Source organism: Telmatherina bonti (genome assembly GCF_933228915.1).
Source record: "Telmatherina bonti genome assembly, chromosome: 21".
NCBI classification, from domain to species: Eukaryota; Metazoa; Chordata; class Actinopteri; order Atheriniformes; family Telmatherinidae; genus Telmatherina; species Telmatherina bonti.
This window is the reverse complement of record NC_136630.1, coordinates 19,948,533-19,970,055: the sequence shown is the minus strand read 5'-3', so window position 1 is coordinate 19,970,055 and position 21,523 is coordinate 19,948,533. Positions and strand designations below refer to the sequence as shown.

At 38.9% G+C, this 21,523-nt stretch overlaps 2 protein-coding genes across 2 annotated transcripts; one reads left to right on the top strand and one right to left on the bottom strand.

Annotated features, from left to right (window-relative positions):
• Positions 1–1,017: 1,017 nt before the first annotated feature.
• Positions 1,018–9,079, top strand: prkar1ab (protein kinase, cAMP-dependent, regulatory, type I, alpha (tissue specific extinguisher 1) b). The gene is made up of 11 exons (XM_079260313.1): positions 1,018–1,149; positions 2,735–2,944; positions 4,354–4,524; positions 4,613–4,704; positions 4,806–4,867; positions 4,964–5,010; positions 5,116–5,274; positions 5,426–5,486; positions 5,696–5,817; positions 7,397–7,478; positions 7,651–9,079. The coding sequence occupies exons 2-11, from the start codon at positions 2,771–2,773 to the stop codon at positions 7,821–7,823; spliced, it is 1,143 nt and encodes a 380-aa protein (XP_079116439.1). The 5' UTR covers positions 1,018–1,149; positions 2,735–2,770; the 3' UTR covers positions 7,824–9,079.
• A 3,122-nt stretch (positions 9,080–12,201) lies between these two features.
• On the bottom strand, positions 12,202–21,487 carry fam20a (FAM20A golgi associated secretory pathway pseudokinase; the record flags this gene model as incomplete). Its single annotated transcript, XM_079260594.1, has 11 exons — positions 20,950–21,487; positions 19,130–19,319; positions 18,996–19,046; positions 17,106–17,184; positions 16,780–16,872; positions 14,923–15,038; positions 13,765–13,945; positions 12,910–13,019; positions 12,744–12,825; positions 12,592–12,651; positions 12,202–12,472 (listed from the first exon to the last, which is right to left on the bottom strand). Exons 1-11 carry the CDS (start codon positions 21,325–21,327, stop codon positions 12,202–12,204), a joined length of 1,611 nt encoding a protein of 536 aa, XP_079116720.1. The 5' UTR covers positions 21,328–21,487.
• Positions 21,488–21,523: the final 36 nt, after the last annotated feature.

The following is a 21,523-nucleotide window of genomic DNA, read 5'->3' as shown; positions in this document are numbered from 1 at the left end:
GCATCTGATATACAGCAAAATTGTTGCAAAATCGATAAAAATCAACATATCTCTGATAAAATAACAACAACAATAAAAAAAAAAAAAAGGCACATCTTCATTTGTGGTCGTAATCCTATGAAAGCCGATCATGAACTGATCAGGTCTCCTTTTACCGAAAAGTAGGCCGTGGTGAAACAAAAAGTTAGGCCTATGAGCTCAAATAATGACAGCTCTGAATAAAGAAATAAACAAGAAAGTATTGATGAGAATGACAAACTATCATGTTTATTGTTAATGGTATGGATATTCATTATAAAACAAAAAAGTATAAAATACTCTTTGTCTCTATGTATGCTATCTCCTTGGTGTATCCAGGGACTGTCTTTGGTCTCGGCTAGGTGGGGCGGCCCTTTGGAGTGTGAAAACTGTCAAATAGGCCTGTCTGATAAAATAGAAAAATAACAGTCTTGCAATCGTTTAAAACTACTTCTTTACTAACATTACAATCAAACTTTCTTTACAGTCATGTTTCCTGTCAAAATAATTATGATAAGAAGTTATCATTTTCTGTTTGTATTTTATTTTTGGCCAAATAGTCATTTTTCTTAAATTCAGCCATTTTCATTTAAAAATTAAAGCTTCATTAGTAGCTCATGTTAGTGCTCCGATGACAGGAGATTCCACCTCTGTAATTTTGTCTCGTAATGTGAGTTTGACCAGTGTTTTATAACTTTTAACAATGGTAATACTTGGTCATGACCTGTTGTAGCTCTGCTATGAATGTTTTAAAACGTATGTTTCCATTAGCCCTTATCCATCTCACTGTGTCCTTCAGCTATAACTCTCCTGTAAATGAAAGAAAAACGCAAGCAGAGTTTTAGTTTGCGTTCTTTTAAAACTTTTTTTTCTTAGCCATTTAATTGACGTCACGTTTCCGTAATGTCTCCTTTAAGGTTACCAGGGGTTACGAGCTCACATGTCAGAGCGAGGAGAATTGACGTCAGTGACGGCTGCTGATTGGCTGTCAGCCGTATCCGGTGGGGCAGCGGTCCAGAGCTCGGGAAAAAAATCGAAACGAGGAGGAGGATCTGGTAACGGTGCGCTTTGTGAAATATCATACATCCCGAGTCTCTGTCGAAAGGCTCGGAAGGATTTTAACAGTTTCTTGTGAGTATTTGTGTTGTCTGGACTTGTGCAGCTTGTGACCTCTATATAGGTGAAATTTGTTTCCTTCGTCTCGTTTGTTTATGATAGAACTCAAGATGGCGTCATTGGAGGATGGCTTTGCCTTTGCACAGAGCTAGCGAGCTAGGCATCAAACCAGACGATCTTGATGTCGCGCAGCGTTTAACAAAGATATTTGTACTTGCGTTAACAGTTTTTATTTTTCGTCATTGTAATTATTTAGTTGGTATTATTTTTAGATACGTTGTACTAACGCATTATTTTAACATTGGAAGTTCCTTGACTACAGCCGTCTATCTCACGTTGAAGCCTTCCTGACCTAGACGGTGCTACAGACACGGCATTTGCTTTATACCTTATCGAAAGGCGCTTATATTTCTCTAATTTGCTGTCAATAAAACGCTTGTTTATTCATTAATACCCCCAACATATTCCCCTGTTTTCTCGCTTGCAAGGTCATTGTGCATGGCCTGTTTTCTCAAATTTAATTGATGTTCGTGTTTGAAAGACAGTCGAGATAAAGCTGTAGCACGGGGACTGAATCAAAGAAAGAAAATAGTTGTTAAATCTTTCAAACACTCAAGACTTTTTGAGGTGAGATTAGACAGATTTATTATGTAAGGCGTGTTTGTGGATGTAGCCAGTGGCTCTTAATTTATACCAGCTGATCCCAAACAGTATCATCTAACAACTTGTGTACTCCCGTGGCAGGTTTGGATTAAAACAAGCCTGCTAAGTTTCCTCCTCAAGTGTAGTTAGTTGCATAAAGGATATGCCAAACTCATCTTTGATAACAAGGCCAGTAATCTCCCTTGGGTCTTGTCAGATTAGAAATTATCTGAATCCTCTTATGCTCATTGCACATGTAGGATACACTGGTTGGCACAAAATGGATTGTTCTGTTTGTTCCACGGGACTTGTTCACTCATTTACTTCTCTAAAATGTACATTGATTACAACCTGGCTTTGGGGTTATTTATGTTCGATTGCATCACGTGATCAAGCTCAGAGCTAACTGGTTAAACTTATCAAATAATCTAACATCAGTCAGGGTATTTTCTTCTGAGGCAGTCTTGTGGTTTGAAATGTTGAAAAGTCAACCATGTGCACTTCCTTTAATGCTTGGGCCTGTTTCACAGTGGTTTGATTCACTGGCTTCATCATTTGTCTGAATTTAGGCCCTGTGCATAAAAAGCATCAAACATAGACAGTTATGCTTCTGCAGCACGGTTTCATTAAGATGGATGAAAAACCTAGAACTGTTTACTGTCAATAAATTGAGGACAGACAGTGCGTCTCTGTGACTTTTTTTTTTCTTTGGCCTGATATTTGTGATCATATGATCGGTTTTCACTCTGAGGAACGCTCCGGCTCTATAGTGACAAAACAGCAGCCCATTTCTCTGCGTCTTCTCACGTTGGCTCCATATTTCTCACATTCTCATGTTTTCTACCTGTCACATTTCTCATCTTGGCCTGGACATACTTCTGTAGTTTATCACTATTAGTTAACCCAGTGAATTTAAGTTGTGCAGTGATAATCTGAGAAATTCTGTCTTCCACTCCAGTACAAAGGCAAGAGGTCACAGAGCAGGTTGGCTATCATGGCATCTGGAAGTACGAGCAGTGAAGAGGAGCGGAGCCTCAGGGAGTGTGAGCAGTATGTGCAGAAACACAACATTCAACAGCTGCTGAAGGACTGCATCGTCCAGCTGTGCACCTCCAGGCCAGACAGGCCCATGGCCTTTCTCAGGGAGTACTTTGAGAGGCTGGAGAAGGTTTGTGTGCAATTTTTTTTATTTTTATATTTTTAATGAGTCAGTGGACAGAAAGGAAGCAATTACAGTAAGCAGGCTTAACATTATGTAGCGCTGCTTCATCACGTCAGACTTTCACTGTCTCAAAAATGACTAAACTCAACTTAAGTTATCTTAGTAGAATATTGTGTTATCTTTTACTTTATTATAAATAGCTATTTAATCACTTAGTCAATTGGGTACTTTCAGTGTCATCCCTCAGTCACTTTGCTAAAGTATGTTGTATTGAAATATACATTTATTAGTGTTGTTTTGGTTGGTTCTGTTACTTTCTAATTATTTACTGTGTCCATGGATTTGCATTTTAGTTAAGAAATACGTACAAATAGACCTAAACTGGAGCATTATAGATAGATTAACCTCCTGTCAATACAGCAAGCTAAGACTACTTCTATTTCAAATAGCAGAGTTGCATGCACACAACTACAGGTTTCCGTATTATTTTTTACAGATATGTTTGTTTTGTTTGCTCACTCTACAAGTATGTGTCGTGCATACACTTGCTTTAGAAAAACACTCAGGAAATGGATGTGGAAGCCATGTTCAAAACTATATTTTACTTTTTAATATAGATATAATTAGGATTTAGTTTGGCATTGGTTTAAAGTGTATGTCTCTAACACAATGAATGAAAACATCAATCTGCTACAATGAGGAAAATTTCTTCAATTAAAGTGTATTATAATTGCCATGAACTGATGCATTGGTTTTTTTTTTCCCTGATTCAGCTGTCTATAGTCCTAAAGATGTTAATTAAGTTTTTGTACAACTTTAGTCCAGATCCAAAGTGTTTGGATGTTTGCCCTTTTGTTTTATTCATTGTTATTCGGGATTTCTAGCTCTGAAAAACAGAACAATAAGAATTTTACAGAACATCAGTTAGACCGAGAAACACCAGTGTTTTTAATAAAAAAAAAATGCTTCCAAATGAAAAAACATCTTTTTGACTTTGAGCAGAAACTCAGATTTATTCCACAGCATGTGAACCCCAGGTTAGACTTGGATTATTGATAGATAACAATGTCAGTGCTGACTGAAGCAACAGGATGAATGCAGAGGTATCCAGGAGTCATATGTTACTCAGATTCAGCCAAATACATAAAAACGCATTGGTCATGTCAATTAAAATCAGTTTTGTGAAGCTGTTCTTCACTGGATGGAAACCAGACTAAAGACAAATGCAAGTTGTGGACTGCAAATATATATATTTATCTATTTTTTTGTCCACATTTTTGTTTGTAAAGTGATATAAACACGTTTGTATTGGTGTATGTATGAAAATGTATCTATTGTTGTTTTTAAGGAAAAACATCTTGTGGGCTGACAGTGGTCCATTCCATTATTGACACGATTTCTTCCCTATTTCACAGGAGGAGGCCAAGCAGATTCAAAACCAGCAGAAGGCCAGCAGTTCTCGTTCAGACTCGCGTGATGAGGAGGTGTCCCCACCCATGAACCCGGTGGTAAAGGGGCGCCGGCGGAGAGGAGCCTTCAGTGCAGAGGTTTACACCGAGGAGGATGCAGCGTCATACGTCAGAAAGGTGAACGCAACAGGAACAAAAAAAAAAAAAAAAGACACATGCTGCATTGCATTGTTTGATTTGAACTGTTTCGCTTTTGTTATTACAGGTCATTCCTAAAGACTACAAAACAATGGCTGCTTTGGCTAAAGCTATCGAAAAGAATGTGCTCTTCTCACACTTGGATGACAATGAGAGGAGGTACCTGTCCTACAAAATGCTTCTTTCTACACCTCTGAATGAGTTTGGATGCTGAGCCATTTGTGTGCAGCAGATCACCTCACCAATCTTTTGTCTTTCAGTGACATATTTGATGCAATGTTTCCAGTCACCTATATTGCTGGGGAAACAGTTATTCTACAAGGTAGGATTACATATTTTTACTGTTTTGCTGTATTATTGGCTTATTTTTCCAGACAATTGTTCACGTGTGACACTAACTCTGCTGTTATCTCTGCAGGTGACGAAGGTGACAATTTCTATGTCATCGACCAAGGGGAGATGGATGTGAGTATCTGTTCATCATCATGTATTAACAAACAAAAACAGTGACTCTTTGTTGGGGTTATTTATGGATCATAAATTTTGGTGCCAACCCTTTCAATCTGGCAGGTGTATGTGAACAATGAATGGGTGACCAGCATTGGGGAAGGAGGCAGCTTTGGAGAGCTGGCTCTGATCTACGGCACTCCAAGGGCGGCTACGGTGAGAGCCAAGACCAATGTGAAACTGTGGGGCATCGACAGAGACAGCTACAGGAGAATACTCATGGTGAGAAGGCTTGTTTCAACAACTGGGTTTTTTGTGCAAAAAGAAGATTGTCAATCATAAATTTATGTGGTATTTGCATAAGAACCTGACAACTTTCCAACTTTGCTTTTGTTTTGATGTTATTACACTAACACAAATGTTCTTTCTTTAGGGAAGCACTTTGAGAAAGAGGAAGATGTATGAGGAATTCCTCAGGAAAGTATCCATTTTAGGTGGGTTGCTTTTGTCTAAATAAGATCCATTTTAGAAGGTAAAAATAGATGCATTATGTATGTTTGGCAGGGAGATAAAAATAACACAAGTGTATGTAAAAATAACTGTCCTGATAAAAGAAACCGATGATAATTTAATCCCCCATTAAGAGAAGTTTTTTTGCTGTCGTTTTGTCAGCTGAGAAGTTTCCTGTGTTCTCTGTCCTCAGAGTCTCTTGATAAATGGGAACGTCTGACCGTTGCTGATGCCTTGGAGCCTGTTCAGTTTGAGGACGGACAAAAGATAGTTGTGCAGGGAGAGCCTGGAGATGAATTCTTCATCATCTTAGAGGTATCCGTTTGATAGTTATGTTCTCTCACAGTCAAATACAAACTCCTCTTCTTCCCATTTCATCAGTTTTTATTTGCATCCGTTTTTTGGTTTTTTTTTATTGGTGGACGTGTCCATAACAGTGTTAGTAATGTTTAATCAGATCAAAATGATCAGAATGGTCTACAAGATGAGTGATCTTTTTGTGAATTCGTAATGATTGTAGTTTTTTCTTGTTGAAAGTAATTGTTTTAGAGACTAAAACTGCTTTAAAGCACATTCACACTTCACAGTTTGGCCTCTTTCGGCTTCATTTATGCACAGTGTTAAATGTGCATATGGACAGATACTTCTATCTGTCCTCTGCATCATTTACTTATGTAATGCAGTCCATTTTCAGAAAGTTTGTGGATGTGATGCCAGATGGAGCAAATTAAGCAGTAATGTTGCACAATTTGGTTCATGTATTACCAACAATAGGAACCAAAAAGAAGAAGATGCAGTGGATTTCATGCTCACACTGACCATTGCTGTCTATGTTCCTCCTCTCTTTATGCTTCTTTCTTAGACCGTACATTATCATGTTCTCCACTTTTGGCTTTTGTCTGGGATGTTGGAACTCAGAAGTAAATGCTAAGCTCTGCACTGCCACCTAGTGGATGTCTTGACTCACCGCCATGCTAATGTAAAGGGTGCATGAGATATAAGGGCAGTGATGTGTGACATTGATGTTGCTCGATACCTATAAAGGGAAATGCAAATGCGGCTTTAAACAAACCATTTTCTACCTCCATAGATCGTAAGATTTTGGAGTAATGTGAACACTCATGGATATTCATACAAACTGGTTGACTTGAAAAGTGGGAGTCTTGAGCAGTTCCCTTATAGCATGAATTCAATATTTCTCCACTGTTTGCTCGTGGCGGACGAGGCAGCAGAAAGGGAATGAGTTTAGTCTTCAGTCCTGGTCGATCTGTGATATGCGTTTTTGTCTACCAGCTTTTTTTTTCTTTTCCTTTTTGGTCAGTGGCCGTTTTGAGCAGTATCAGTGCACATGAGCAGCCGTAACCACATGATGTTGTCCACATGGTTTGGTCTTGAGTAAAGTATAGTGTTAAAGCAAAGCAAACCACATGAAGGTGTGACATTTTACAGCATTTCCTGCCCAATCAAACCAAGTACCCTGGACTGTCCTGGTATGAATGGTATGGTATGAATACAAGGATGCTAAAATCTTAATTTAGCATAGATATGTAATTGATCTTTAAATGAAAGTACTAGGTCAATATTTAATTTGAATAATTTACCATTGATTACTGTCTATTTAAATGCCAAATATTTTATAAAAACATGATCAGTCATCATATAATTAACACTTTTTTTTTCCTTGTGGAAAATTGGGGTTCACAAATCACAAATTCTGGATATAACTCTGCTTTTTACCATTATATTTACACCTGAATCATTGAATGATTAAACATCCCTTGGTCAAAGGGAGATTTAAGACTATTAATAGTGCTTCTTTTGAAGTGCTCTCTAATGGTACTAATGTTTCCTTCTACAAGAGGCTCAAGTAGGTGTGTGTGTGTGTGTTTTCCAGGGTTCTGCAGCTGTTTTGCAGCGTCGCTCAGAAAATGAAGAGTTTGTTGAAGTGGGAAGATTAGGACCATCTGACTACTTTGGTAAGACCAAGAGCACAATAATGTCAGTCTTTCACTTAATGCAGCCCAGTTGTTAATAATTCTGTTTCTGATAACAAGGATGTTACTGGTGGCACAAAACAGTATGAGATTTTCATGAGTTCTATAAATACAAAACATTAGCATTTTGAACACGGCTTTCTCGGTTTTCCAGGTGAGATTGCGCTGCTGATGAACCGTCCTCGTGCTGCCACCGTGGTCGCCCGCGGGCCCCTGAAGTGCGTCAAGCTGGACCGACCTCGCTTCGAGCGTGTCCTGGGCCCCTGTTCGGACATACTCAAACGCAACATCCAACAGTACAACAGCTTCGTGTCGCTCTCTGTCTGAGGGAGTGACTCTCCTCTTCCTTTCTTCTGTTCACATCCCCCTCACCTCCTCTTCCCTTCTCAGACCCAGGGTCCACCAATGCAATTAGCTTTTTTGTCACTTTTCTCTCATTTCCTTTCGCTTTTTATCCCCCCCCCCCTCTTTGTTACACACAAGTCATTCAGCTGTCATGCAAAAGTGACTTTTAGCCACTCACCAGCGCTTGTACCAGCTGCTGTACGCTACCTTGTAGGCACAGTTAAATCACGTTACTTTTGTTTTTTATATATAAATATATATTTGCTGGTTACACTTTGTTTTTAGATTAAACTCAAAGCAGGAGATTTTGAAAGATTTTAGGGTCTCAGCCGGATGAGACAGACAATCAGACCTTACGAGGCGCTTTTGGTTTTATTTGTCAGACTTATCTTGCAAGCTATGGTGAAAACTGCTTATCCACTCGAAGAGTTTCCTTTGACATCAGTAAGCTTGATTAGATGTACAAAACAGGGCCTAAAAAGTATAGAATGAAGGATGAATACGATTGCGTCAAAACATCAGCCTTTTTTCTCTGAAGTTTCAGCTGTAATATGATGCTCAGTTTGTAATTTTTTTTGGTTATCTTTCATGGTGCGAGGAGACAGCGATGCGTGGGTTTGGCTTAGTTTAAGAGAGCTTGTACAACTTAAGCTTTTTAATTGTGCAGCTGCCAGGCTAGTGCCAAATTGAATTATTATCACAGAAAAAAAGATGCATAGCTGCGGAGATGCAGTGCGTGTTCTGTTGCCTGGGGCGCCAACAGGAAGTAGTTACCACCCTTCCCTTATCTTCCTCTTAATACATAGAACGACCATACAAGAACTGCCTTGAATACAGAGGAAAATGCAGAAATAGAGGGAGAAAAAAGCGTATTAAGTGAGTTTCAGTATTCAGTTTATTTAGTATATACCAAATAACTTGGTCACTCTGCTATGGTTTGTAATTAAAATGTCATCATAGTATAGTTAAATCAATCATAGTTATATTATTGTCATTGACAAAATTATAAAGCTTCTGGTTTGGAGTGATGGTGATCTTTAAAAAGATATGTTTATCTGTCTTTTGTAAACTTATTTTTCCATAAATTCTATTTTAGGTGTCCAGTGCCACAAAGTAAATAAATGCTTCTTCTTGTCAACTGACATTAACAGTATGTAATTGTATTGTGTAAAATGTCATGGGGAAACTTTTTAAAGATAAATTAAAAAGGATAATTACAGTTTTATTGAAGTGAAGTCTTGGGAGGGAATGGGGGGGTGGGGTATGGTTCACAGATTTTAAGGACATCTGAAGTATTTCTGTTTCAAAGCTTCACCAGGTGAGCTGATGGACAGAACAAGCAGATATTTATTTAGAACTAGTGTCATTGCTTATTGCCTATTTGGAAAGGTGGCTGTCTTTTCATCAGAGTAGCTTGTGACTTGTTCTCTATGCTTACTTGGTATGATGTTTTTAGGCATCCAGTGATCTGGTGTGAATGGAGGCGTGTATTTGAAAACAAAAACAAAAAAAAAACCCTTCTTGCAGCTTTGTGCTGGAGCAGGAACTTTTGTCAGATATTTGGTTTGTTACTCCTTAGCTTAACTGCTTCAAGACTATTTAGGTGGCATAATTTTTTTTTTTTTTTTTTTAAAGATCTTTACCAAATGAAACGATGTTGACTTCTGGATTATAGGCTTAACTCTTCATTCCTGCCTCATCGTCTTATACCAGAATTGACCTATAATCTGTGTCTGTTTAGTCTCATTCAAAACACTTGTATGCCCTTAAAGTTGAGATGTATGTTTTGAGTTTTGGTGCCGATTCGCAGAATAGTCAGGTTGGTGAGATGAGCCTTTGATAATGGATTGATTTGTAATACTTAAACTGATCATCTGTCCTCCCTAACCTTCAGGTTATCCCTGTGGATGTGGTTACATATGGATTTTTGTCCGTTGACGACACATCCTGTTCATCCTGATCCACAGGAGTTGACTCCGTTAGCGGTAAAGGATTCACTCTTTTCAAATCGTTTTCTTGTAAATAGCTGCATCTTGGGTCAAAAACGTTTTTAGCCACACTGCAATCGTCCCGGTTTGCCTTAGCTTACCTAACCTGGGCTTACAGTAGTAGTCAGTCACTCCTGCTAGCCCGACCTTCAGTGAGTTTGTTCGGCGTGCAGCATAAGGAGCTGCAAGCCATCAGAGGACCATTCTTTTTCTATTCTACCCTGTATTTAGTTTGACCCTCTGTATGTGCAAAGATGTTTATCCTTTTGGTATAGATTGTTCCAGATGGCAGTTTAAGCAATAAAAAGAAGTAAAAAAACAAATCCAACTTTGTCTCTATTCTTTCACATTTCTTTCATTCTTTGTCTCTAAAACTTTTACAACTAGTCCTTCTCTGCAGTTTGCCGCCAACACTCCACCTCTGGTTTTGTCGGTTAGCACAGTCCACCTGATCCTCTTGGGTCAAGACCCAAAATGATTCTCTTTAGGGATGCACGATTCACTTTTTGGGAGTTCCAATCCGATACCGATATCTGAAATTTGAATATCTGCAGATACCGATGTTTGCCGATACCAAATCTGTTTATGTCAAGATTATTGTGACTATGGTTATTACTGCTGTTATAACTGTGTAAGATTTTATTAGGTTTTAAAAAACGACCCATCCTTTCTGATCTTAACCTCACCAATACAAATAAAATAACATTACAGATCTAACAATTTCAACACATTTTATTTTGACTATAAATGTATGGTTTTGCAACAAAGATCTCGTTTTTAGTGTAACAAAATGTCACATTTTAATATTCAAGACATTTATTTATTTTAAAACACATCCGAAGCACGTCATCAAACACATCTGCACTAGCTTGACTAGTGTGGTATCGGTACACTTTTATTAATACCAAGGACAAGTACACCCGCTTGGTATTGAGCCGATACTGACACTGATATCGGTATCGGTGCATCCCTAATTATTTTAATCATAGAGCTCTGCAGATCACTCCTACCATTGTCCATACTGTCTAACCACCAGTTATACAATCAGATCTGTTAGAAGACTGAAAGCAACAAATTCCTGTCTGAAAAGTTGTAATATAGTTTTTTTTTTTGTTTTTCAAACAGTTGGCAAAACAGTTTGAAATGCTTCTTTATCAATAAATTTCAACTCTTATCTCATCAACTGGCTTTGATGAAGTACCTGCAGGCCTAGTATGTTAGGCAGGATGTTGTACCACATCTGCACATCAGGGGGGGACATTGAGCTAACTGAATTATTCCATACATGGAAGGTTAAGAAAAATTGCTAAGTAACTTTGTAATGATGGTTTGACCAGATAATGGTAGTTTTTATGTGCGCTCTGAGATTTTATAACATTTCGCTCTGTGACTTGTCAGCAGTTCTTATTTGGATTTTGAAAAGCATTTGGATTTTGAAAAGGTTAATGTGGTCATTTTTTCTTTATTAGTATAGAACTCTGCATTTCAGGCTGGTTGTACTCTAAAACCAGCATATCAGTGTTGATCATGTGTTTCAAAGAAACTTTAAGATCTTAAATAATAGTTGTTACCCTGATTTCCATTACACAGGTGTGATGGATTACATCCAGTTTGTGAGAACAAAAATAATTAAAATAAAGCACTTTGATGCTCAGTGGAACGCCACTCAGGTTTCCTTTAAGAAAGCAAACAGTTTACATTTCTGCATTGTCTGGAAACTGCTGCAGATTTGCTGTTCCTCTGTCTCAGCCTGCAGTTGACAGATATGTGGTAAAGCTATTTAAACACTGATGAAACTGGATTATAAGTCTGGAAAACAGGGTGGAGTGAAGCAAAGTGGCTGTTTAATGGGTATCACTTTTCCCAACTCTCTGTTACACACACACATAGGCGACACACACTTGTTATTCTTAGGTTATAAATTCTCTTCAAAATTTGTCCTCGCATAAAATAGCTTTATTTAGAAAAAGATCTCTTATTCGACAGTTACAGCGTACACCCGGATAAATCTGACAAACTGATCCTGTGCACGACGATTTCCTCCAAAACTTCACTGCAGGTTTCACTGCGTTTGAAGATGCTTTGTGTATAAGTACGTTTCTGGTATTTCTATATAATGCTAATGTCTGCTCGATGCAGTTTTTGCTAATTTGTCCAAAGATCTTTAATTACATGTTAAACTTTTGACCTATTTGATCATTAAAAGTGAGGGTCTGGGCATGATGGGAATTTAAAGGTTCATCTTTCTATTAGGCTAAGTGTTAAGGAACTCTTCAAACTGAAACCTGAGCTTTTTTGGCTCATAGAAGAGCTAAGAAAGCTCATGAAGAAGACTTCACAAGCAGCTTTAAAGTCCAGTGACTCATCCTCTGTTACCTGACCTTTTTCTTTTTTGTGGCAGTCTGTGTTCTTACTGTTGCTTTTATAAAGTCTTTTATGACCACCTCATTCTCCCCTACCCTCCGGATGCAGCGCTGGACCACTCGCAGAACTTTCTGTAACCTTCGGTCCAGCGCTAAGAGGTGGGGCTCTGTCAGGATTGGCCATAAAGGATCTCCTTTGAGGGACTCCTTCATCACATCACTCAGCCTGAACTCTGATCGGGCCAGGAGCTGCAGTCTCAGCAGAGTGGAGTGCTTTATACTGGCGGAAAAAAGAAGTGGGTATAAAACACAAGTACAAGTTAAAGAGAACAAAACATAAGAGAATTGGTTAAATCTAAATTCACAACAAACTGCACTGAACTGAAATCTACCACTTACATGCAACACTGAGATAGTGGAGCCAGGATGGACATCTCATCTTTAGAGTGCTTCCCAAACCTGAGCACAGTGTGTCGTGTCAAATGAGTTACAGAAAGTAAAAGTAAAACTAACAATTTAAACATAAATGTAATGAGCAGCGGCTGTCTCACCCTCTTGCATTGTCCAAGTGAAGAAGAAACCCCTCATCCCCAAATTTGGTAAAAATCTCAAAATGGTGTCTGTCCATGTTACCTGGAATAATAAAGATCATTTAAGGAGTCTATTTAAATGTAGTATGCTCTGTGTGATAACAGGCAATGTGGTGGGAAGCAGTACCTATGAGGAAGTCAAAGATTGACATGTCTATGATGTTGAGCAATCTGTTGCCTGAGTTATATGGATGCAGCTCTTTTATTGCGTCACAGTAGAATGGATTCACTTCCCACCTTTAGAGAAAACATTTACAAGAGACACAGGAAAAAGAGTTATCAGCCAGAAAGCAGAATCTACACTCAATGGCAACTTCATTAGACAAACCTGTTCCGTTGCGTGTAGTAAAAATAGCTAATAGCGGTTGGAAATCAAATTGAAAAAAAATAATAATATTAGCATTTCTATGCTTCACAGTTTTAAAATTGTTTTTCTTTTTTGTTTAAAAAAACCCCAATTTTTTTAAAAATCTTTTTTTTTTCAAATAAATGAAATAATCCATTTAAATTTTTTTTTTGTAATTTTCATGGTTTTTATTGATCTTTTTATTTGTCTTCTTGGGTATTATAGCAGCAGAATGATGGTCTGGCTACTGTGTTGTTTTTTCCTAATTGAAATGAAGAAAAATGAATGGCAAAAATTATTTTGTTTTTTTGTTTTTAGTTCACAAAAATCAGCAATTTCGAAGAATCACGAGAATCCCAATTTATATTGAATTGGCAACCAAATAAATCTGAATGAATCAAATTGGGACAAAAGCATATCATCACAGCTAAACAGATATTCTCATGGCAGCATCTCATTTAGATATAAATACATGGTCATGATGACTATCAAGATCACAATGGGAGGTGGAGGGGGATTTAGTGACTCTGGACAAGTAAATTTATCACCCTATCTGTATTAATCTGATCTCCCACTGAGCTACACTACAACAGTATAGCACGCAAAAATAAAGCTCAAGTGTGCAATTGTTCTTACTCTTCATGTCCAGCGAAGGTGTAGGAACGTTTCCAGGGGTTGGGGATGGAGAGGCGTGGAGCAATGCTGAGGCCTGGAAGGTAGGCGGAAAGAGAGCCCTCCAGCAAGTCAGGGTTCCCGCACACTGCATACTCCGTCTTACACACATATAAGCACTTGGCAAAGAAACATGTGTTGTTCGCTGTTTGGGAAACAAAATGGTGGAATGCTAAATGAGTTTACTGGTCACATGAAATTATATGCTTTTTTTTTTTTTATCTGCTCTGCATCTTCTTGCAACTAAATACCATTATCACCAGCAAGATAAACTGTTGATCCCCAAGCAAAGGAAATTGCAAAAGCAGTGATCGGTACTACATGTTGCCAAGACTCGAAATGAGCTTGTAACTCTTAGCTGAACCTCGTGTTAATGTGATTGCACCCATACCAGATATAGGTACTATGTAATTGTTACCTAACATAAAAAATTGAGAAAAAACTGCTTCATTGGACAAACATTTGAGTTTGTTAATACCATCAATGTTTCTCAAAAACCCTACAAACAGTTCCTTATTTTAGCCACAATGGTTATGTACTGTGTTTATAACTCACAAGGCAATTTTACAGGTTTGAGTCGTGTAAATTTTCTCCAATTTTATAAAGTTGTTGCTTTAAAGAGTTGAAATTTACCCCTAAAAGATGTTAAGACCCTTCCACCCCAACAACAATAAAAATAAATGACAATACATTTTAAAATATTGTTGTAAATATGTTTCCAATTCAAGTACAGACCACAATCTGTGCAACAAATATTAATACAATAGCTGTAATTTCTATAATGAGGATCGCCACAAAACAACAGCCAATTAAATTACAGCTTAGAATAAATCTTATACAACATAGTACTGAACAGAGATGGACAGCTCCAGATAGTACAAAACTGCACCATCTGCACCTAAAATGGCCAGTATGGACACGCGGTCGAAACTATCTGTACTAAAAACCTCTAATTTTGTTATGTTTCACCTCATCCGAAGTTGGACTTTGCAGAGATAATGTTCATATACTTGACTATGATTGGAAGAGTGTCAGAGGGTTTTACATTTACAGCATGTTTAATGGTTTTAGTATATCACCACAATAAAAGTATGTATGGTTTCTAGGGTCTGTTGTCGGCACCTGGTGAAGTGAAGAACACGGCTCGTAGGTCTTCATTGTGGGCGACTTGGAGAACTTCTTTTGTGACATTCACTTGTCTCCCTGCCACCGGTGGAACCCTCCGGAAATCGAGGATCCTCACAAAAAGGATGATAATATTTAGAAGACAATCCATATACAATAAATCATAGCAGCATGAACATAATAGCATTTATTTATTTATTTTTTTATCTCTTTAGTAGCTTCTATCTGTGCTTTAGTTTGACAGGTTCTTATCATGACTGCAACCTTATGACAGCCTCCACACTGTGTAACTTGCTGTGCTCAAATGCACCATCAAGAGCTCATACCTCCCCAAGGACCATATTTCAGTTGTGTCTCACAAACAGTAATCAAACAATCAGTGTGAAGCTGAATTGCTGTTTCTAAAATTGCTGGCATTCCCCACTGCTGATTGCAAATGATGATGATAAAGGCTTCTGGCAGTTTAGTCAGACACAGAAAGGAGGATCGACGCACTGCCTCAGACTGAAAACATGATAAATAAACAGGAGGGAAATCAGAAGCTGGAATAGAGTCTTATATCTAAAAGGCTAAAAGATCTGTATTTGCACAGATCTGGGGCACTTCTAGCAATTGTTTCTGTTTTGGCAAGGAACCCCTGTTGTTTCTTTTTGTCTGTTGGTGTGGTGAAGCAATGACTTATCAGTGTGTGGCTTCTAAATGATTCTGTCTAGCAGACGACTGTGTTTCAGAATGAGTCACCTCACCTCAGCTTATAGTAAAGTTGCATAAAGATGTGTGTGTCAAGCTTGTGTCCAAACACTGTGGTTTGTACCGACTGGCGTGTTGGGAAATCCTGGGCTGTGCAGAAATGTCGCAATCTTTTTGAAAGCTGAAACTTTTATTGCGAGGAAGAGATTTACTCTTTTTGTAACCTATACACCAGAGACTAGTTGGGATTTCGAAGATTTTCGAGTTGATGGATTTTTTTCTTTCCATTGGTTCATAAGTGACTATAAAAGTTTTAAAAATGCAACTTTAAACCCTTTATCTTGATAAGCATGATGAAACTTAGATGATCCTCTCTGTAATTTCATGTTTACACTGCAAGATTGTGAAATAATGACTCATTACAAAAAGCAGTCAAGAAAAAAATCCACCATAGCATGTAATCTGATGAGGAGGTAGATCTGAACAGATCTGAGGCTGTTGAGCAAATACCTTTGTTTCCTTTGTGATGTTATTCTACATGGAGTAATAATAATAATAATAGTTATAATAAAAACTAAATGGATGAACACACGATATTGAAGAATTTAGTCAACACAGGTTGTCAATTTATCAGAGAACTGTCGCCTGAAATTGCCTAAAACTGAGCGAAACACTCCTGCAGTCTTAACTCAACTGCAAAAAAACAGCTTGTTGAGGCAGTGCTTCATCTCAGCACTGCGTAATAAGCAACATCAGCAAGCTGACGTGCTTATGATGCTGATCCTCCAACAAAGACAAGAGTTTTGAGATCTGGCAAGAACTACCAGGTTGGATGTCATGACAGTCAGAGGAAAGATGAAGCAGAGGTGGAGTATGAGCCTGGATCATTTAAATAATGTAGGAAAAGGTGCTAGTTAGTATGTCAGCATATGTTTAGGACAGTGAGTGAAGAAGAGAAAGTCATGACTAAGCATTTTGCTCCTCAGCTGGTAACTGTGAACCCTCTATATGCAAAAAAAAAAAATTAGAGCTTCATATACACAAGTATACATCTAAACATAAGTGGCATTGATTAATTAACAGGTAATTTATGCCCCAAGCACCAGCACCATATCACTTCCCTTATCAGTCAGCAGAAGCAGTGAATGGAAGATGAGGGAGTACCTGTCCAGGTGAAAAGCAGCAATCTCTGCATTGTGTCTCTGGAAGTCAACAAAATAGAAGAAGTCCTCTGGAGTCTCCTCGTCTCTCTGCTGCCTGGGACACAAAAGAAAAATGTCATTCAAATTGGCCTGTATCTTATGATTGACTAGAGATTTTCTTTCAGTTTCACTCCCGACTGGATGATTTAGTCAGACTTATTGACATGGAGCATGACATGAAATACAATGCTACAATACAAAAAGCTGGAAATTATGGGTACCAACTTTAATGGGAAAATGGATAGATAACCCTTCACAAGACGAGGCCGTCATCAAATGAGTTCTCACCTCATAGGTTTAAACATGACTTTAGCAAAGTTGCGCAGCTTCAGAGCCAGCTTCAGGTGATGGCCACTAGGTTTCACCACTGCAGGAGACACAGACAGAAGATATGACATTCAATGGCAATTGAGTAAATCCATCCACCTTCTCCGCTGCTTATCGGGGTCAGGTCGTGGGGGCAGCAGCCCAAGCAGGGAAGCCCAGACTTCCTTCTCCCCAGCCACATTTGCAAACTCTGCGGGGGGGGGGGGGGCTAAGGTGTTCCCAGGCCAGCCAAGAGATATAATCCCTCCAGCGTGTCCTGGGTCTTCCCCGGGGTCTCCAGGAGACATCCTGACCAGATGCCCGAGCCCCTTCAACTGGTTCCTCTTGATGCAGAGGAGCAGCGGCTCTACTCTGAGCCCCTCCCGGATGACCGAGCTCCTCACCCTATCTCCAAGGGAGAGCCTGATCACCCTGCGGAAGAAACTCATTTCAGCTGTCTGTATACTTGAGTAAGTGTTTTATTGAATTTGTTTTAATCTTTTTAAGTTCTTTTGTGATCTGTACAGAACTTAGTGTTTTTTACACGTTTGATAAAGTGCCTTGTAAACTCAGCATAAGAAGTATATCAAATATGACAGTGGTTTTTAAATTTATGACAAGAGGTCACAACATGTGTTACAGCTGAATTTGTTCAATAAATTCAATATTATATTTGTGGATGGCCCAGTGTCTGGAAAATGGATGAGCACAATGTGAGTGGGGTTCAAGGGTTTGGTTGGCCCACCCCACACTCACTTCTGTCTCATATTGGCCACTGTATTAGAAATTTCCTGGATACGCCACTGGTGATAAGGTATGAAAATGCCAAAGTAAAGGAGAAACAGGCTGCTTAGTCAGTATTTAAGCTTTTTGCTTTAGTCTTCTGAGGTTAATTTAAAATCAGTACTTTTGGTCTGTCGGGTCCCTGTGATAAAGTAACTGGGGGTTGGTTGCACAGCCTGTCCTCTCTCAGCATCTGTCTGGCTGTAAATTATATCACAGCTGTAAGCGAAGCTAACCACAAGCTAGCCTGCCCCAGCTGTGCCCCCTAAAACTCCAGTGTATTCATAGTTAACGATCAAATATGATTTAAAATTAAAACATGTCAAAGGAAACCGAGCTGCTACAAACAGCTGTTGCTAACAGTGTCGTTGTTTGAAACTTCAATAAGAGGAAAGTCTTCTAAGGTTAAATTTAAACAGGTTGTTTTGGTGCTTATTTCCTCTTGGCAGTGAGTCATGTTTATGTGGTCGCCCACTACACTGTGCAGGGATACTACTGAGGAGCATACATGTTAAAAAAAAAAAAAAGAAAAAAGTACAATACAAAAAAGATCATTTTCTCCCTTTTTTATATAATTTTTGCCAAACAGCACATTGCAACATTCGCATGTATTGTCGCAATTAGTGCAACACAACTTCATCCAACATGTCTTTTGTGTATACATTTGCAGCTTCAGCTTGTGTGCTGCTCCAAGTCAATAGTAGAAGATGACGGCGTAGGTGGTGGATGTGTGTGATAGCTTCCCTTGGAGCAAGCAGATATCAAGCGTTTAATTAAAGGCTCTGCCTGGCATTTATGCCCCCAGAGCAAGTGTCTTACACAATAATACAAATCAGAATTCTGGTGCCAAATGAAAAACAAAATCTGCACTATCACAAAGACTGTAGTGTGTTTGTCTCTCATGGTACTGCCAAGCAGCAAAGAGGGAGGGGAAGGGAGACAAAAAGAGAAACAAAGGGGCTTGTAAGAAATCAAACTCTGGATGTTACAGTGTGCATGAAAAGCACGACTGCAATACGTGAGATAAAGACTGAAAGTCCCTGAAAGTGTTACATGATTATTATTGTAAATGTGAGAGGTTCATCAAACCTTGAGTGCAGTCGCATGCTCCTTTTAGGGCTTTCTCATCCTGGGTGTAATCTGTAAGAGAATAAACTCATAATTTAGCTCTTATTTATCAAACTGTAGAACTTTTCTTGAGTGATTACTTGCAATCTCATCACCTGAACTGACAACTGTCATGTTCTGCATCTCCTTCAGGAGTTGGAGGATAGCTGGGTCATCCCGGGAGTACAGAGCATAGCGGTTTATCCCCAAGTGGAACTTTAGCCAGCTGGTGTCAGGGTCATAGATCATTTCTTGCTGTGTCAAAGTAACATTGGCCAAAGCTGCTGCGTCATTGTAGAGCTTCATCTGTCTGAGGAGTAAGATGGAGAGCAGAAGTTAAGCTGAATACAAGGATCTGTCATTATCTTTCCACTTCAACAGCAGAACTATGAGGGAAAAAGCTGACACATTTGAGTACTGTTCTTAGTTTCTTGTAACGCCATTCATTTATCCACATGCCCATTTTCTATTATCCTATTCAGGGTCTTTGGTCTGGAATATGCAACTATAATTCATTCAGTAGCCAACTTAATAAACAATCACTTTTCATTTTAACTATGATGTAAGCAGAAAACCACCTCCATTTCTCCATTTTATTTCAGTTGCTGAAAACATGGGAAAGCAACATAAATGTTCTCTGATTGGAATAAATAACCGGAGAAAAAATATTAAGGAAACTGCTGAAAACAGATGCAAAACTGATGTGAGATAGCATAAAAAATAATTACAGTGTTTGCTTAACCAGAAAACAAAAATGTTTAAGTTTGAGTTATTTTAGATTGTGAAACTATCTGCACTCCAGCTGCATGCTTAGCTAGTCTTCATGATCCCTCCATGATACAAAAAAATTAGGGGTTGTTTGACCACTGTATGCGAAGAAACTGACAACACAACCCCATGTCTAGAAAGAAAAATATCATTTAGTTTTCCCCTTAGCATGGTTAACATATAAACTTTTATTGAATGTACAACTCACAGTGATTCACAACTCGTTTTGTTGCCCACTTTTTATAGCCATTATTCCATTTGGGGGATTTGTTGTTCTGTTAATTCAGCCTGTCATGAATATGAAAGGGGACATTTTTGAGCTGTTACTGAGCAGAAGACGGGATCAAAAGGGACAGCACATGGTCCAAGCTGACCAAGCTGACTGAGAGGGACAGTCAACCAAACTCTACCACATCCGGCTGGATAACGAACAGATCATGGAGCAAAAATACAAATTGGTTGTCGGTCAGCCAATAAAAGCAGTGCAAGATGTATTAAAACAAACAAACATATCTTTAAATGTTCATTTCAGCAGCCTCCATCAAAAGGTTTTGTTTATTGCACTGTTGAAATGCTGTTGCAATATTTTGTAACAAGCCTTTGAGCTGATGATTATATTTGTAGATAATATGAAAGCAGCAGAGAAGGAGATCCGTTGCTCATTTTGCTTTCTTATTTTCCACAGAAAGATCCCAAAATCTCTGAGTATCTCCGAGGGAGTGTTAGGATAGGCAGACAGCCCCACAAGCCAAAACAGCAACAGCTCCCAAAGATTAAGATGGGCTTTAAGAGTTTAAGCCTTCAGTCAACTAAAAGAGAGTTCCAGACACAAGCTGTCAGAATAACATGTTTGTGAGGGTTTTTCCGCCCCCAGCCCATTTGACATGATGGACACACTCTTCTACATATCCCCATGTCTGTCTGTAGATATGTATCTCTTACCATGGACAAAGTGCAGATGTGTTTATGTGTTTCTTGTTCGCCTTGGAGGGCTTTGACCGTTGTGACACTGACCCTGCCTCTTGACCACAGCAAGCCTCAGCACGTGCTCTTAGAGTAGGAGCTTTCAGTCAAACATAAGCACTCTGTCCAATACACCCTCAAAATGTAAGATGCTGCAAAATAAATGCTAAATAAAAAAAAAAAAGAGAAACAAGCAAATAAACACCAACCTTTCCCAACGAGACACCTTCTTCTTGTAATACTCTATCAGTTGCTCCACCTGCAGCAGCCTCTCCTCTGGCCCGAGCACAGGAGTTTGGATGTTGTACAGCGGGTGAGCAAACAGCTTCTCCAGCTTTGAGTCCATATCAGCATTTCCAGATGTAGTGGTGCCATCCTGCAGTGGGGCATAGGTCCAGTTGGAGAGCTGTGGTGTTGCGAGACCTTCCAGCCTGGGCAAGCTGAGGTTGTTGGAAGCACATGTGCAAATTTGTCCTGATGTTTGTCTCAAATTCCACAGTTTTGGCAGGAGGACGAAGTAGAGGTCAGCAGAGAAGATTGCTGTAAGGGTTGCAACCAGGAGGAAACGATCTCGTCTCATCATTGAAACAGAAAAGACTTATTAAAAAAAAAAAAAGGACATGAAAACCAAAAAAAGTTCAACTATGTGCTGCTCCAGAACGTGCGAGGCATCACTTGTAGGTATCTTCTCAGACAGCCAGACAGATCCAAGCAATAACAGGTTTGTCCAAGTCTCTCAGATTTCTTTATTCTCTCTGTTTCAGTCTGTTCGTTCCAAC